Raw genomic sequence first — 17989 nt, 5'->3', positions numbered from 1 at the left:
GGCCAGCTAAATGGCTTATATTATAAAGAGGTCACCTTTTTAAGTATTTTTTTTTCTTTTAAGTTGCCGTTGTCTGTTGTCCTTGAAGGCCACCTTGTGGATTAAGATAGTAAAGGTAAATGCTATTGCTATGTTCAGTTTAAAATCAGAATGGGAATTCTCAGCTTCACACATGAATATTCCCAGTAACATCCCACATTTTGAAATACCAATTTCAGCACATTATGACCCAGGACTTGTACTGTATCTCTTATCCCCTCTCATCGTGTGAGTCCATACCATCTCTCTAATCTCTGACAGGTGTCTGTGTTTCCTACTCAGAATCTGGAGAGAACACAGAAGCGGGCATTATCCTTGGACCATCACACAGCATCTACACATCAGCACTCTCAGTCTGACCTCTGAGAGAAGAACGCAACTGAACTCTGCCTCCAGTTTGCCCGTCATCACCTCCAATCTGACAACAGCAACCTGCTGCCACAACCACCAGAGGTCGTAACTCCCTCATTACTAATGCACGCGCTTTCTCTCACACGCTTGACTTGGAGGAGTCACTAAAACCGTGCAGAAAATGATTTCACACCCCAACAATACATTGTCACAACTGGCCCTAGAAGCTGGCCTGAACTTATCGATTTAAGGGCAATGGTTTTTGCTCTGAGCTAAATGTTAGACGTTTGTACTCTACCGCGCATCTCTCATAGTGCCGCGCTGCGCCGCATAGTGATGGGTGGACGGAAGGCAGCGCTCCCCGAGACGCATCCCTAAAGCTCAATGCCTCTTCCTCCGAGCCGCGGACAGCAGGCGAGACCCTTGGACCGCTTCGCTAACTGTCCAGACACGGATTGATTGATCAGATGTCTTGTTCACGACCGACACTTCAACCATGCATTCACTGGAAACGCAAATGGCTCCCCGTTTGAGGAGTGCGCGGAGAGATTTCCCCAAACTGCATACCTGCGGCGCGGCGGCTGGAGACGGGCGCTCACCGGGATGGATAGGAGTGCGAGAAGCGGGGTGGTTTCGGAGAACCAGGAGAAGAGATGGAGCAGAAGGGATGTCTGCAAACTGCCTGTTATACATAGGAATGGTCTTACTTCTGTTGCAGTGTGCGCAGGCCACAGAGGGTAAGGAAGCACACGAATTTGACCATTGTTTTGTCCATCGCAGGACATTGTAGGCTATAACAGAGGATGCATCATGCATAGCATTTCTGCTAAATGCTGCAATAGGCCTATTGTCACTCCAACCTTTCCCCTCTCCTGTTCCGATAAATATTCAATATTATTCATTAATATTTCAGGCAGCGCACAGTTATTGATTTATTGCATAATCCACTGCTGTGGATTGGCCCGCTATTGTTATGGATGGACGCAATATTCGATAAATGTTATGGAAAGTGTAGGCTACAAAATTCAGGATAACGTGTTGGAATAGCATATGGGTTTTAATAGTAGTGCCACATCTACACATGCATGAGACAAGATCATGAATACACTCTTTCATCCCCAGAAAAAGTTAACCATCAAAGCTCCACCATGCCCTTTGAAAACGTAACGTGCGCTATACCGACCACATGCTGTTCAATTCCTCTGAAAGAGATGTCCCAATGCTCATCATTTTCTATTGCACAACGTTTCGGTATCATTAAGTACTTGCGTGCATCATTACTAAAGCTGAGAGGAAGAGAGAGAGAATGGACAGAGCCTATAGGGAATGTGCTTTGTGCTGAGCTCGCGGCAGGCTGCAACACTGCGCGAGAATGCAGCTGGCTTCTTTGTTTCCTGCTTGTTTATGATGTAACTCACCAACTGCTTCTTCCTCTCAATCTGAAGACTGTCTCTGAGGTGTTTGTGCTATTTCCTCTATTTACTGATGACCTTAGTCTATTGTTCATCATGATCATGCAACGATTTGATCTGATAAGGACTTTCTCTCTCTCTCTCAGTGCATGTAGGCTATTGTGGTTAATGGCCTATAGGACTCTAGATCATACAATATAGACTGTAGCTGTTGTGTTTTTAGGATATTTGTCCATACATTAACTGACCTCCCACTGGTTACACACTGGTTGAATCAACATGGAATAGGCGTTGAATTGAGGTCTGTGCCCAGTGTGCGATCTCACTCAACTGCTGCTCCTGTCCATTCCTATGATGCAGGGGCGGAAATCCCGGGGGGTACACGACCCCCCCATCCTGGGAAAAATATGATTTGTCCCCCCCAATATATCACTGAAACATAACTATGTAATTTAAATCATATTAATAATACGCAATGAAAGCAATTGTGCTGATTATAGACACTTAATAGCTCGTTTTTAAGTTTCAAAAGATTGCGACCCCCCCCACCCTTTGCCTCACAATGGTTTGATCCACTGCCAGTTCCTTAGCTTGCGCTGTAACTGATGTGAGGTTAATCCAGTCAATCGCGCACACACACTAGCTGAATATGCAGAGCTAGCGCGCAAATATTAACTATTAAGCTAGCTAGTACCTATTCCATTTATGTGGCGTCGTCAAAGATGGAATCTTTGCTATCGTCAATTTATTCCAAGATCAGCATGCATGTAAGTTAGTGCTTCAAAGTCCCTGTGATAAGGTTAGCGATAAACTGAACAGAACTACACTCTCTTCTACCATTGTTTTAAATATATTTAATGGTCTCGTTGCAAAAGCTAAATTGTCGCAAGGGAACTTTTATTTATATATTTTATTTCACCTTTATTTAACCCGGGTAGCAAAGATTATAGCAAACACCACTGAATTGGTGCTCGCTAGCTTTGCAAATTCAGCTATTGTTGGAAGCCAGCCAATATGAAACAAACGAATAAAATTACAAAAGGTTGCAGCATATGTTGTGTAAATGGTGAACTCATACAGCTGTCAACTCTTGTCACTGCAATCCATTTCACATTTGCTAGCTACCTTTTAGATCGAAGCCCATATAGAATGATAGAAGATAAGATGATAGAAGCCCATCTCCTACTGTAAATAACCTACATAATGTGTGTGTGTGTAGCCAACCAGGTAGAAAAATGGCAGAAAAATGGCAGAAAAAAGATGGACATCAGAGTATTTTTCAGTACACCAAAACGCAAAGTAAGAACCCTAGTAGCCTAATATCTCAAAGACTAGTTGATAAAATGTTCATAAGAAAGAAATGAAATTCTAATGGAAATGTTTCACAATGATGTCATTAGGCAGAGCAGGCAACAGATGGCACACAGACAGCAGAGTTGGGGACAGATATGCAGGGACAGACTGGCAGAGACAGGGAGTCTCAGGTAAGTTTGTTGAGTCTTTGTTTGGCAACATTATGAAAGGTTCTCAATTTTTTTTACTTGTAAAATAGGAACATAATTGGAAAATGGCATGGATACCCCCACTCTCAACTTAAACTGGTGACTGAACTAAGATTTGTTAAAGGCAATGGTATTGCTGTTGTGATTAGTTGTGTAGTTTTGGGTACCGGTAGTTAGGAGTACGGCAAACACCTTATTTCTTTGGTTCCTCAATATACATTTACCATATTAAACGTAGGCTATGTGTTACAGCACTACTTTTGGTGTCCCCCTCAGGAATTGCTCTTGAGAAAATGTAATGTAATTGTCCCCTCCAAAGTTGATATCAGATTTTCGCCCCTGCTATGATGGATATCTATACCGTTACACCGGGTTGTATAGATGCACTCTATGGTCACACATTTCTTTTGTTCCTCTGCAGTGTTTCATTGCAGTGCCTTATGAGTAATGCTGAGATTAGAGGTGGTTGTTCGTGGATGGTATTGATTACCTGGTCACATATAAGGAGGTTAATAGAGCCGTCCACATTGAGTGTAGAAGTTAGGTTACCAGATCTCCCCTGTACATCTCTTCTAATGTATAATATACACTGAGTGTACAAAAAATTAGGAACAACTGCTCATTCCATGACATAGCTTTCCCCTGGTCAGTTATGATCCCTTATTGATGTCCCCTGTTAAATCCACTTCAATCAGTGTAGATGAAGGGGAGGAGACAGGTTAAAGAAGGATTGTTAAGCCATGAGACATGGATTGTGTGTGTGCCATTCAGAGGGTGAATGGGCAAAACAAAAGATTTAAGTGCATTTGAACAGGGTATGGTAGTAGGTGCCAGGCGCCCCAGTTTGTGTCAAGAACTGCAATTCTGCAAGGTTTTTCATGCTCAACAGTTTCTCATGTGTATCAAGAATGGTCCTCCACCCAAAGGACATCCAGCCAACTTGACACAGCTGTGGGAAGCATTGGAGTCAACATGGACCAGCATCCCAATGGAACGCTTTCAACACCTTGTAGAGTCCATGCCGCGACTAACTGAGGCTGTTCTGAGAGCAAAAGGGGAGGTGCAACTCAATATTAGAATTGTGTTCCTGATGTTTTGCACTCCGTGGACATGTGTGTAATGTGCCTGTGCTGTGTGCTTGTACAAGCCTACAGTGCATCTGGGTCAGCTTTCAGTAGTGGCACAATCCTTGTCTCCAGCAACCAGGAGAATTGGGGAAAGTTTGTCAGGATTATTGCTCTTCAATCTGGTAAAGAAGCAGCCTTTTCAGAAAGAAGAAGCATAGCCACTAACTCTCCGATGCATAGTCAATGTATTTCTCATGACTGCACTCCTCATACATATGGAAGCTTGCGTGTAGTAGACTCAACACACAGCCCACCACTTTACTATACCTCTCTGCATAGAAGTTACCCCAGATTTGATCTAGGTTCAGATTTATACTTCTCAAATCCTCTTTATAACCACTGGGGGAAATACATAACGCTGACCATAGATCAGTCTCTTGGAGCAATTTCATTGTACTTTGTAGAATCCATTGTTATGTGGTGTAGTGTTCTAGTCTAGTGGCCCTCCTTCCATTATCTGCTGTTCCATTCCATCTCTTTCCCACTTCCTGATCAAGGCTAGAAGGGATACAGCTTTTGTCAAATTAACGTCAAAAGTTTTATTTTTTTTGCATTTTAGCTAACCCTAACCCTTTTCCTAACCTTATCCTAATTCTCATAACCTGCTGCGTAAGTTATTTTAACTTGCTACGAAAAGTCAAATCTGACAAAAGCTGTATCCCATCTAGTCAGAACCCCATTTCCTCCCCCTCTCTGTTTACTCTGCCATTCATAAAACACCTCTAGGCATGAATGGGCTGTTAGAATGACCATGGATGGATAGAGATGAAGGCAGTCATACGTGCAGGCAGACTTTGGGGTACCTCTTCACTAGAACTCTCAGTGATATAGACCCACATTCATTTAGGGTCAGAATTCTTGCTTTCAGGGTAAACTTTTTTCATTAAAAGAGGGTGTGTGTTATGGGGACTTAAGCATGACTGTGGTGTTTGTTGGTGAGAGTGGCTGTGTTAAATCTCCATATCGCACATCATCTCATGTATTATTGCTTAGGTTTATCTCTCTGAACCAGGATTCAGCTTGTACTGTATGTCATGTTGGCATGCGTACGGCTAATCTCACGGAGCCATGTCTGGCACGCAAGACTGTGTATGGCAGGCTAAAGTAGATACTATGGCTGTTAGTTAAAGGGGAAGTGTTGGCTAGTTTAGACAGATCTAGGCCAGCTCTTACTTGTTGTGGCTCGCCTCTCTTTAATCCAAAGAACCACTACAGTGCATGGTGTCGCTATGGGAACCACATCTTCAGCTTACAGTAACCAACTCTCTCCCGCACCCTCTGAAAACAGTCAGTGAAGTAGTGTAGTGTTGTATGAGGCCCTTGAGTAAACTGGAGCAGTGTGTGCAGGGGGAGGTGGTCTGGTGAACAGGTCAGGGTTCCATGGTCGCAGGTAGAACAGCCAAAACTGGGTCAGCAGCATGACTAGAGACAGGTACAACCAGGGGTCATCAGGCCAGGTCCTCGAGGAGAGGAGAGAAGGAGAGATGGGAGCATACCTAAGATCACACAGTACAAGACAGGAGAATTACATCAGATAGGACAGACTGACCCTAGCCGCCCGGCATAGATACTGAGACTGAGATGGGGGGGGGGGGGGGGGTACTGTCCACACACACACACACACACACACACACACACACACACACACACACACACACACACACACACACACACACACACACACACACACACACACACACACACACACACACACACACACACACACACAGCCTCCCCCGCCCAACACACAGTGGATAAGTGATACTCTAGCCTATGCAGAGCTAAATAAGCTGTATATTCCTACACCACCTGTGTTTCCTCCAGAGCAGAGTCACTTTCTCCCAACGTCAGCACTATGAGGTCCTTCTACTGCAGACCTGCCCTTTGCACACGGGTGCTGACAACATGGCTTTGACTGAAGTTAACCTCACAGACCTCCACTCTATGATAGGCTCTCCTCACACTGTGTCATGTAATTGCTTTTACATCACATTTTCATTGGTTAGAAGAATCAATGGTGCTGAGCAAGGACAAAGACTGGCTGTCTCATTGCTTATTGACATCCCAATCTGTGTCCTCTCTCTATCAATAAAATGACTGTTAAAATTCTCCAATGATAGATTGCAGTGCAGCTCACCAGGCTACAAACCTTCAGTCTTACGCCTGGGGCGGTGGGCTGCTTACTTTGACTCTTGTGTCCAATGCTGAGGGGGACAGGGGGAGCAGGTATCTGACTAGTGGTGTCTATTCACCAGTCTGATAGCTGTTTCTACCACCAGACCGACTAGTGGTGTCTATTCAGCAGTCTGATAGCTGTTTCTACCACCAGACCGACTAGTGGTGTCTATTCAGCAGTCTGATAGCTGTTTCTACCACCAGACCGACTAGTGGTGTCTATTCAGCAGTCTGATGGTATGGAGGTAGAAACAGTTGACTAGTGGTGTCTATTCAGCAGTCCGATGGTCTGGAGGTAGAAACAGCTGACTAGTGGTGTCTATTCAGCAGCCTGATGGTCTGGGGGTAGAAACAGCTGACTAGTGGTGTCTATTCAGCAGTCTGATAGCTGTTTCTACCACCAGACCGACTAGTGGTGTCTATTCAGCAGCCTGATAGTCTGGTGGTAGAAACAGCTGACTAGTGGTGTCTATTCAGCAGCCTGATGGTCTGGGGGTAGAAACAGCTGACTAGTGGTGTCTATTCAGCAGCCTGATGGTCTGGTGGTAGAAACAGCTGACTAGTGGTGTCTATTTAGCAGCCTGATGGTCTGGGGGTAGAAACAGCTGACTAGTGGTGTCTATTCAGCAGCCTGATGGTCTGGAGGTAGAAACAGCTGACGAGTGGTGTCTAATCAGCAGCCTGATGGTCTGGTGGTAGAAACAGCTGACTAGTGGTGTCTATTCAGCAGCCTGATGGTCTGGTGGTAGAAACAGCTGACTAGTGGTGTCTATTCATCAGTCTGATAGCTGTTTCTACCACCAGACCGACTAGTGGTGTCTATTCAGCAGTCTGATGGTCTGGAGGTAGAAACAGCTGACTAGTGGTGTCTATTCAGCAGCCTGATGGTCTGGAGGTAGAAACAGCTGACTAGTGGTGTCTATTCAGCAGCCTGATGGTCTGGAGGTAGAAACAGCTGACTAGTGGTGTCTATTCAGCAGTCTGATAGCTGTTTCTACCACCAGACCGACTAGTGGTGTCTATTCAGCAGCCTGATGGTCTGGTGGTAGAAACAGCTGACTAGTGGTGTCTATTCAGCAGCCTGATGGTCTGGGGGTAGAAACAGCTGACTAGTGGTGTCTATTCAGCAGCCTGATGGTCTGGAGGTAGAAACAGCTGACTAGTGGTGTCTATTCAGCAGCCTGATGGTCTGGAGGTAGAAACAGCTGACTAGTGGTGTCTATTCAGCAGCCTGATGGTCTGGAGGTAGAAACAGCTGACTAGTGGTGTCTATTCAGCAGCCTGATGGTCTGGTGGTAGAAACAGCTGACTAGTGGTGTCTATTCAGCAGCCTGATGGTCTGGGGGTAGAAACAGCTGACTAGTGGTGTCTATTCAGCAGCCTGATGGTCTGGTGGTAGAAACAGTTGACTAGTGGTGTCTATTCAGCAGTCTGATGGTCTGGTGGTAGAAACAGTTGACTAGTGGTGTCTATTCAGCAGTCTGATAGCTGTTTCTACCACCAGACCGACTAGTGGTGTCTATTCAGCAGTCTTATGGTCTGGAGGTAGAAACAGTTGACTAGTGGTGTCTATTCATCAGTCTGATGGTCTGGAGGTAGAAACAGCTGACTAGTGGTGTCTATTCAGCAGCCTGATGGTCTGGAGGTAGAAACAGCTGACTAGTGGTGTCTATTCAGCAGCCTGATGGTCTGGAGGTAGAAACAGCTGACTAGTGGTGTCTATTCAGCAGTCTGATAGCTGTTTCTACCACCAGACCGACTAGTGGTGTCTATTCAGCAGCCTGATGGTCTGGTGGTAGAAACAGCTGACTAGTGGTGTCTATTCAGCAGCCTGATGGTCTGGGGGTAGAAACAGCTGACTAGTGGTGTCTATTCAGCAGCCTGATGGTCTAGGGGTAGAAACAGCTGACTAGTGGTGTCTATTCAGCAGTCTGATGGTCTGGAGGTAGAAACAGCTGACTAGTGGTGTCTATTCATCAGTCTGATGGTCTGGTGGTAGAAACAGTTGACTAGTGGTGTCTATTCAGCAGTCTGATGGTCTGGTGGTAGAAACAGTTGACTAGTGGTGTCTATTCAGCAGTCTGATAGCTGTTTCTACCACCAGACCGACTAGTGGTGTCTATTCAGCAGTCTTATGGTCTGGAGGTAGAAACAGTTGACTAGAGGTGTCTATTCATCAGTCGGATGGTCTGGAGGTAGAAACAGCTGACTAGTGGTGTCTATTCAGCAGCCTGATGGTCTGGAGGTAGAAACAGCCGACTAGTGGTGTCTATTCAGCAGCCTGATGGTCTGGTGGTAGAAACAGCTGACTAGTGGTGTCTATTCAGCAGCCTGATGGTCTGGGGGTAGAAACAGCTGACTAGTGGTGTCTATTCAGCAGCCTGATGGTCTGGAGGTAGAAACAGCTGACTAGTGGTGTCTATTCAGCAGCCTGATGGTCTGGAGGTAGAAACAGCTGACTAGTGGTGTCTATTCAGCAGCCTGATGGTCTGGTGGTAGAAACAGCTGACTAGTGGTGTCTATTCAGCAGCCTGATGGTATGGAGGTAGAAACAGCTGACTAGTGGTGTCTATTCAGCAGCCTGATGGTCTGGTGGTAGAAACAGCTGACTAGTGGTGTCTATTCAGCAGCCTGATGGTCTGGAGGTAGAAACAGCTGACTAGTGGTGTCTATTCAGCAGCCTGATGGTCTGGGGGTAGAAACAGCTGACTAGTGGTGTCTTTTCAGCAGCCTGATGGTCTGGTGGTAGAAACAGCTGACTAGTGGTGTCTATTCAGCAGCCTGATGGTCTGGAGGTAGAAACAGCTGACTAGTGGTGTCTATTCAGCAGCCTGATGGTCTGGAGGTAGAAACAGCTGACTAGTGGTGTCTATTCAGCAGCCTGATGGTCTGGAGGTAGAAACAGCTGACTAGTGGTGTCTATTCAGCAGCCTGATGGTCTGGAGGTAGAAACAGCTGACTAGTGGTGTCTATTCAGCAGCCTGATGGTCTCGGGGTAGAAACAGCTGACTAGTGGTGTCTATTCAGCAGCCTGATGGTCTGGGGGTAGAAACAGCTGACTAGTGGTGTCTATTCAGCAGCCTGATGGTCTGGTGGTAGAAACAGCTGACTAGTGGTGTCTATTCAGCAGCCTGATGGTCTGGGGGTAGAAACAGCTGACTAGTGGTGTCTATTCAGCAGCCTGATGGTCTGGGGGTAGAAACAGCTGACTAGTGGTGTCTATTCAGCAGCCTGATGGTCTGGGGGTAGAAACAGCTGACTAGTGGTGTCTATTCAGCAGCCTGATGGTCTGGAGGTAGAAACAGCTGACTAGTGGTGTCTATTCAGCAGCCTGATGGTCTGGTGGTAGAAGCTCTTGGCCAGTCTTACAGTTGTTGCCATGATGCTCCTGTACTGCCCGTGTCTTAGTGATTGAAGTGCGGAGAACAGGCCATGGCTTGGGTGGCTGGGGTCCCGCTTTACCTCATTGCACTGATTTAGTGTGTCAAAGTTAATTACGGTGTGGACAGAGATGTCAGGGAAACGGAGGACTGTGTGTGTGTGTGTGTGTGTGTGTGTGTGTGTGTGTGTGTGTGTGTGTGTGTGTGTGTGTGTGTGTGTGTGTGTGTGTGTGTGTGTCTCAGTCTCAACTTCCCTGTTGAGTTCATTTTCCTCATAATGTTTGAGAGCTGAAGTTTGGGACATCTTTAATTCCATCTCTTGTTCTCCCAGTTCTAGGGCTTAAAGGCTATACACTTCAAACAGACCGACGGAGCGTCGTATACGGTCCAAACCTACATTTGAGACACAGATACGTGTGAAATCGACGCTGTGTCTGTAGGCCCTTTAGGCAATTGCATGCCACTTGACTGTATTTGTACGGGTCTTCAACCATCTGATTTGTCTGTGTTGTGAACGTGTGTATTGATAGGCGTGTTTGTCTCTGTGGAATATGAAAATCTGAACTTCCTCTGTCAATTCTTCAAGCCAGTGGTGAAGAAAAACCCTTCCAGTCTCTCTATTGTCATGACTGTGCATACTGCTTGATGTAGTCAGTGGTTGACAGTGTGATTTCTATTCAGAACTGCATTGAATTGAGGAAACGTGATTACTACACAAGGTATCTATAAACCTGCTGATAGTGTCTTGAGAGAGAGTACTGTTTGTATTAGCATGGGGGTCATTCAAATCTTCCTCATCTACCACCTGTAATGCCTAGACTTTAGCTCAGTGGGCTAAACACTGTCTTGAGGCACACAGACAACCCTGGGTCGATACCCGGTCGGTCACATGCTGGCCTTTTGTAATGGTCAGTGGATGGTCAGTGGATGGTAAGTGATGGTCAGTAGGGTCCACTAGTGCGGTTTCTAGTCTCCTCCACTCTATGCCATGTCTGTATCAGGTGGTAACACTGATAGATAGAAGGGCATGGTTAACAGTGCTGCTAATTAGCACCATGTACCATCTGCCCACTATTATCCCTCACACTGCACCCTGCACCTGGGGAATGTAGTGTGTGTGTATGGAGTGATATTGTGTGAAGTAATGTCTACCAAGCAGATCATGACAATGTGACAGGACATGAGTGCCCAGTTCTGGGGTCATCTCCTAATCAATGGGTTCTGTTAGTTAATTCAAGTAGATGTATATCATTGTCAGGCTTCAGAGACATTTTATCCTGTAATGTTCTGGTCCAGATCCCTCTCCTCTCCTCTCCTCTCCTCTCCTCTCCTCTCCTCTCCTCTCCTCTCCTCTCCTCTCCTCTCCTCTCCTCTCCTCTCCTCTCCTCCTCTCCTCTGGTGTAGCAGTGTTCATTGTTTGCAGTCACTTCTTTGTTGTTGTAATATCGCAAACAAACGTGGCAGTTTCACCATTAAGGATTCCATCTTTAAAGGATTTAAAAAAACAAATATTATTTCACCTTTTTTAACTAGGTAGGCCAGTTGAGAACAAGTTCTCATTTACAACTGCGACCTGGCCAAGATAAAGCAAAGCAGTGTGACACAAACAACAACACAGAGTTACCCATGGAATAAATTGAATGCAATCACGACGTGCACAGGCCTTTTCTTTTCAGCAAGCCATGGTCCTTGACAGTATCTTACCAGTTACTATTCAGAGATAGTTTAAACATGAGAAGAGTCACTGGTAGTCTAGCAGGCGTGGGAGATGAGAAAATAACACTCATTAAATGGTGAACTATCTCTCTCAGCAGGATGGTGAACTAACTATCTCAGCAGGATGGTGAACTAACTATCTCAGTAGGATGGTGAACTAACTATCTCAGTAGGATGGTGAACTAACTATCTCAGTAGGATGGTGAACTAACTATCTCAGTAGGAGGGTGAACTAACTAACTCAGTAGGATGGTGAACTAACTAACTCAGTAGGATGGTGAACTAACTATCTCAGTAGGATGGTGAACTAACTATCTCAGTAGGAGGGTGAACTAACTAACTCAGTAGGATGGTGAACTAACTATCTCAGTAGGATGGTGAACTAACTAACTCAGTAGGATGGTGAACTAACTATCTCAGTAGGATGGTGAACTAACTATCTCAGTAGGAGGGTGAACTAACTAACTCAGTAGGAGGGTGAACTAACTATCTCAGTAGGATGGTGAACTAACTATCTCAGTAGGAGGGTGAACTAACTATCTCAGTAGGATGGTGAACTAACTAACTCAGCAGGATGGTGAACTAACTAACTCAGTAGGAGGGTGAACTAACTATCTCAGTAGGATGGTGAACTAACTATCTCAGTAGGATGGTGAACTAACTATCTCAGTAGGATGGTGAACTAACTAACTCAGCAGGATGGTGAACTAACTATCTCAGTAGGATGGTGAACTAACTAACTCAGCAGGATGGTGAACTAACTAACTCAGTAGGAGGGTGAACTAACTATCTCAGTAGGATGGTGAACTAACTATCTCAGTAGGATGGTGAACTAACTATCTCAGTAGGATGGTGAACTAACTATCTCAGTAGGATGGTGAACTATCTCAGTAGGATGGTGAACTAACTATCTCAGTAGGATGGTGAACTAACTATCTCAGTAGGATGGTGAACTAACTATCTCAGTAGGATGGTGAACTAACTATCTCAGTAGGATGGTGAACTAACTATCTCAGTAGGATGGTGAACTATCTCAGTAGGATGGTGAACTAACTATCTCAGTAGGATGGTGAACTAACTATCTCAGTAGGATGGTGAACTAACTATCTCAGTAGGATGGTGAACTAACTATCTCAGTAGGATGGTGAACTAACTATCTCAGTAGGATGGTGAACTAACTATCTCAGTAGGATGGTGAACTAACTATCTCAGTAGGATGGTGAACTAACTATCTCAGTAGGATGGTGAACTAACTATCTCAGTAGGATGGTGAACTATCTCAGTAGGATGGTGAACTAACTATCTCAGTAGGATGGTGAACTAACTATCTCAGTAGGATGGTGAACTAACTATCTCAGTAGGATGGTGAACTAACTATCTCAGTAGGATGGTGAACTAACTATCTCAGTAGGAGGGTGAACTAACTATCTCAGTAGGATGGTGAACTAACTATCTCAGCAGGATGGTGAACTAACTATCTCAGTAGGATGGTGAACTAACTATCTCAGCAGGATGGTGAACTAACTATCTCAGTAGGATGGTGAACTAACTATCTCAGTAGGATGGTGAACTAACTATCTCAGTAGGATGGTGAACTAACTATCTCAGTAGGATGGTGAACTAACTATCTCAGTAGGATGGTGAACTAACTATCTCAGTAGGATGGTGAACTAACTATCTCAGCAGGATGGTGAACTAACTATCTCAGTAGGATGGTGAACTAACTATCTCAGTAGGAGGGTGAACTCAGTAACTCATGGTGATGGTGAACTAACTAACTCAGTAGGAGGGTGAACTAACTATCTCAGTAGGATGGTGAACTAACTATCTCAGTAGGATGGTGAACTAACTATCTCAGTAGGATGGTGAACTAACTATCTCAGTAGGATGGTGAACTAACTAACTCAGTAGGAGGGTGAACTAACTATCTCAGTAGGAGGGTGAACTAACTATCTCAGTAGGAGGGTGAACTAACTATCTCAGTAGGATGGTGAACTAACTAACTCAGTAGGATGGTGAACTAACTATCTCAGCAGGATGGTGAACTATGCGAAAAATCCTATCGCCATTAGCATAACAAAATTTAATAATTGTTTTTTTTCAACAAAAAAAATCTAATTATCTCGTTTTATAGATACACCTCTCCTGAATCGAACCACGTTGTCCGATTTCAAAAAGGCTTTACAGCAAAAGCAAAACATTAGATTATGTTAGAGGAGTATATCGTAAAAGTAGCCACATAGCCATTTTCCGACCAACCACATGCATCACAAATAACCCAAAAACAGCTAAATGCAGCACTAACCTTTGACAATCTTCATCAGATGACACACCTAGGACATCATGTTACACAATATATGCATTCTTTTGTTCGATAAAGTTCATATTTATATATAAAAACAGCATTTTACATCGGTGCGTAACGTTGACTAACTATTTTCCCTCAAATGCATCCGATGAAACAGCGCTACAATTTACTAAATTACTATTCGAAAACATTTTTAAAATGTAATATTGTCATTCTAAGATTTATAGATGAATATCTCTTGAAAGCACCTGTAATGCCAGATTTAAAAATAACTTTACTGGGTAATCACACTTTGCGATAAAAGGGGATGCGATACTCAGAACAATAGGCTAGCAATACAGGTCAGCGCCATCTTGGAACAATCGCATATCAAATCTAGTCTTGTATACTAGTGTCAATAATCCCTTACCTTTGATTATCTTCATCCTTAGGCACTTCCAGGAATCCCAGGTCCACAACAAATGTATTTTCGTTCGAAAAAGTTCATCCTTTATGTTCCATTAGCTTGTTGTTGTTAGCGCATTCTGAAGGCTGCACCAAAAGTTCCGACGTGCGCGGGGCTACTCTTTCAACAAAATGCATTTTTTTCTTATTTAGGTTCGTTCAAACATGTCAAACGTTGTATAACATAAATCTTTAGGGCCTTTTTCAACCAGAGCTCCAATAAGATTTGAGGGGGACGATTGCATTGTGTTTCAAAACGTTTCGAAAGGGGAGGGTAGCTAGGGGCGCCGGCGTCATAATGGTGATGGCCCTCTCCGTGTGACCACGTTCCACAGCGTGTCATTCTGTCAGTTCTCACAGTAGGAGACTCAAATCACTTTGTAAAGACTGGGGACATCTAGTGGAAGCAATAGGAAGTGCTCAATGAACCATAGCTCACGGTGTGATTAATAGGCAACGTGATGAAGTTGAGTCCGCAATTCAGAATTCCACTTCCTGTTTCGATCTGTCTCGGGGTTTTGACTGCCATATGAGTTCTGTTATACTCACAGACACCATTCAAACAGTTTTAGAAACTTTAGGGTGTTTTCTATCCACAAGTATTAATTATATGCATATCCTAGCTTCTGAGTTTGAGTAGTAGGCCGTTTAAAATGGGCACACATTTTTTTCAAAATGCGCTGTGGCGCCCCCTATCCTAGGCGACCGTCAAGAGGTTAAAGTTCTTGAAATGTTCCGTATTGACTGACCTTCATGTCTTAAAGTAATGATGGACTGTCGTTTCTCTTTGCTTATTTGAATTGTTATTTCCATAATATGGACTTGGTCTTTTACCAAATAGGGCTATCTTCTGTATACCACCCTACCTTGTCACACCACAACTGATTGGCTCAAACGCTTTAAGAAGGAAAGAAATTTGACATATTAACTTTATAAAAAGGCACACCTGTTATTTGAAATGCATTCCAGGTGACTACCACTGGTTGAGAGAATGCCAAGAGTGTACAAAGCTGTCATCAAGGCAAAGGGTGGCTATTTGAAGAATCTCAAATAAACAATATATTTTGATTTGTTTAAAACTTTTTTGGTTACTACATGATTCCATATCTGTTATTTCATAGTTTGATGTCTTCACTATTATTCTACAATGTAGAAAATAGTAAAAAATAAAGAAAAACCATTGGAATGGGCACCAGAATGCGTGGTGCCCGTGTTCTAAAACTTTTGAATGGCAGTGTAACTCAGTGGTATGGTGAACTAAGTAACTCAGTGGGATGGTGAACTAAGTAACTCAGTGGGATGGTGAACTAAGTAACTCAGTGAGATGGTGAACTAACTAACTCAGTGGGATGGTGAACTAAGTAACTCAGTGGGATGGTGAACTAAGTAACTCAGTGGGATGGTGAACTAACTAACTCAGTGGGAGGGTGAACTAACTAACTCAGTGGGAGGGTGAACTAACTAACTCAATAGGAGGGTGAACTAACTAACTCAGTAGGAGGGTGAACTAACTAACTCAATAGGAGGGTGAACTAACTAACTCAGTAGGAGGGTGAACTAACTAACTCAGTAGGAGGGTGAACTAACTAACTCAGTAGGAGGGTGAACTCAGTAACTCAGTAGGAGGGTGAACTAACTAACTCAGTAGGAGGGTGAACTAACTAACTCAGTAGGAGGGTGAACTCAGTAACTCAGTAGGAGGGTGAACTAACTAACTCAGTAGGAGGGTGAACTAACTAACTCAGTGGGAGGGTGAACTAACTAACTCAGTGGGAGGGTGAACTAACTAACTCAGTAGGAGGGTGAACTAACTAACTCAGTGGGAGGGTGAACTAACTAACTCAGTAGGAGGGTGAACTAACTAACTCAGTAGGAGGGTGAACTAACTAACTCAGTGGGAGGGTGAACTAACTAACTCAGTAGGAGGGTGAACTAACTAACTCAGTAGGAGGGTGAACTAACTAACTCAGTAGGAGGGTGAACTAACTAACTCAGTAGGAGGGTGAACTAACTAACTCAGTGGGAGGGTGAACTAACTAACTCAGTAGGAGGGTGAACTAACTAACTCAGTAGGAGGGTGAACTAACTAACTCAGTAGGAGGGTGAACTAACTAACTCAGTAGGAGGGTGAACTCAGTAACTCAGTGGGAGGGTGAACTAACTAACTCAGTGGGAGGGTGAACTAACTAACTCAGTAGGAGGGTGAACTAACTAACTCAGTAGGATGGTGAACTAACTAACTCAGTAGGAGGGTGAACTCAGTAACTCAGTAGGAGGGTGAACTCAGTAACTCAGTGGGAGGGTGAACTAACTAACTCAGTAGGAGGGTGAACTAACTAACTCAGTAGGAGGGTGAACTAACTAACTCAGTAGGAGGGTGAACTCAGTAACTCATGGTGATGGTGAACTCAGTAACTCAGTGGGATGCAGCATTGACTTGAAGGGGAGATGAACTAAAAGAGAGTCACAGTTAAAAGTTTAATGTGCTTTTCTATGTGAATGGGAAATTGTCTGGATTAGTTGTGGATTTACTGGGAACATCCTCAGCACTGACCTTCATGACTGGAAGGGGCTGATGAGACAGGCTGAATGGGAAAAGCAGGAAGGCCCACACACTGTTTATGCTCACAATTCACCACTTTATTGACAACGTTTCGATCCGAAACGGATCTTCGCCAGGTCAAACAGACTGAGTGCTCACATCCCAAAATATACACGCTTCACCTCACATGATCATTACATACATGATGTATGGTCGGTGTGGAAACAATTCAATTCACTTTTGCGCAGTGGTGGAAAAAGTACCCAATTGTCATACTTGAGTAAAGTAAAGAGATCTTAATAGAAAATGACTCAAGAAAAAGTAGAAGTCATGTGCGGAGAAAAAATGTATGAAATGTATGCATTCACTACTGTAAATCGCTCTGGATAAGAGCGTCCGCTAAATGACCAAAAATGTAAATGTAAAATGTGGTGAAATCCTACTTGAGTAAAAGTATTTGGTTTTAAATATACTTAAGTATCAAAAGTAAATGTAATTGCTAAAATATACTTAAGTTTCAAAAAAAAAAGTTTCCTTATATTAAGCAAACCAGATGGCACCATTTTCTTGTTTTTTTTACATTTATGGATAGCAAGGGGCACACTCCAACCCTCAGACATAATTTACAAACGAAGCGTTTGTGTTTGGTGAGTCCGCCAGATCCGAGGTAGTAGGGATGAGCAGGAATGTTCTCTTGATAAGGGTGTGAATTAGACCATTTTCCAGTCCGGCTAAGCATTCAAAATGTAACGAGAACTTTTGGGTGTCAGGGAAAATGTATGGAGTAAAAAGTACATCATTTTCTTTAGGAATGTAGTGACGTAAAAGTATAAAGTTGTCAAAAATATAAATAGTAAAGTACAGATACCCCAAAAAATGACTTAAGTAGTATTTTCAAGTATTTTTACTTAAGTACTTTACATCACTGCTTTTGCGCCCAGTCAATCCTAATTAATCACAGAGGTAGATTTGGTCATAAAGGTCGTCCAAGTT

At 43.8% G+C, this 17989-nt stretch overlaps 1 protein-coding gene across 2 annotated transcripts in view; it reads left to right on the top strand.

Annotated features, from left to right (window-relative positions):
- The first annotated feature begins 110 nt into the window (after positions 1 to 110).
- LOC106572775 (UPF0606 protein KIAA1549L) overlaps positions 111 to 17989 on the top strand; it is a 194419-nt gene continuing 176540 nt past the window's right edge. Inside the window, exon 1 of one of the 2 annotated variants that reach the window (XM_082969699.1) lies at positions 111 to 1127. In XM_082969699.1, coding sequence (XP_082825825.1) covers positions 887 to 1127 — 241 coding nt within the window. In that variant the 5' untranslated portion in view covers positions 111 to 886. The remainder of the gene's footprint in view (positions 1128 to 17989) is intronic. The other variant, XM_082969700.1, reaches the window with a different exon arrangement.

Source organism: Salmo salar, chromosome 26 (genome assembly GCF_965601325.2).
Source record: "Salmo salar chromosome 26, fSalSal1, whole genome shotgun sequence".
NCBI classification, from domain to species: Eukaryota; Metazoa; Chordata; class Actinopteri; order Salmoniformes; family Salmonidae; genus Salmo; species Salmo salar.
Note: the sequence above shows the minus strand (reverse complement) of the source record. Positions and strands in the feature narration are given on the sequence as shown.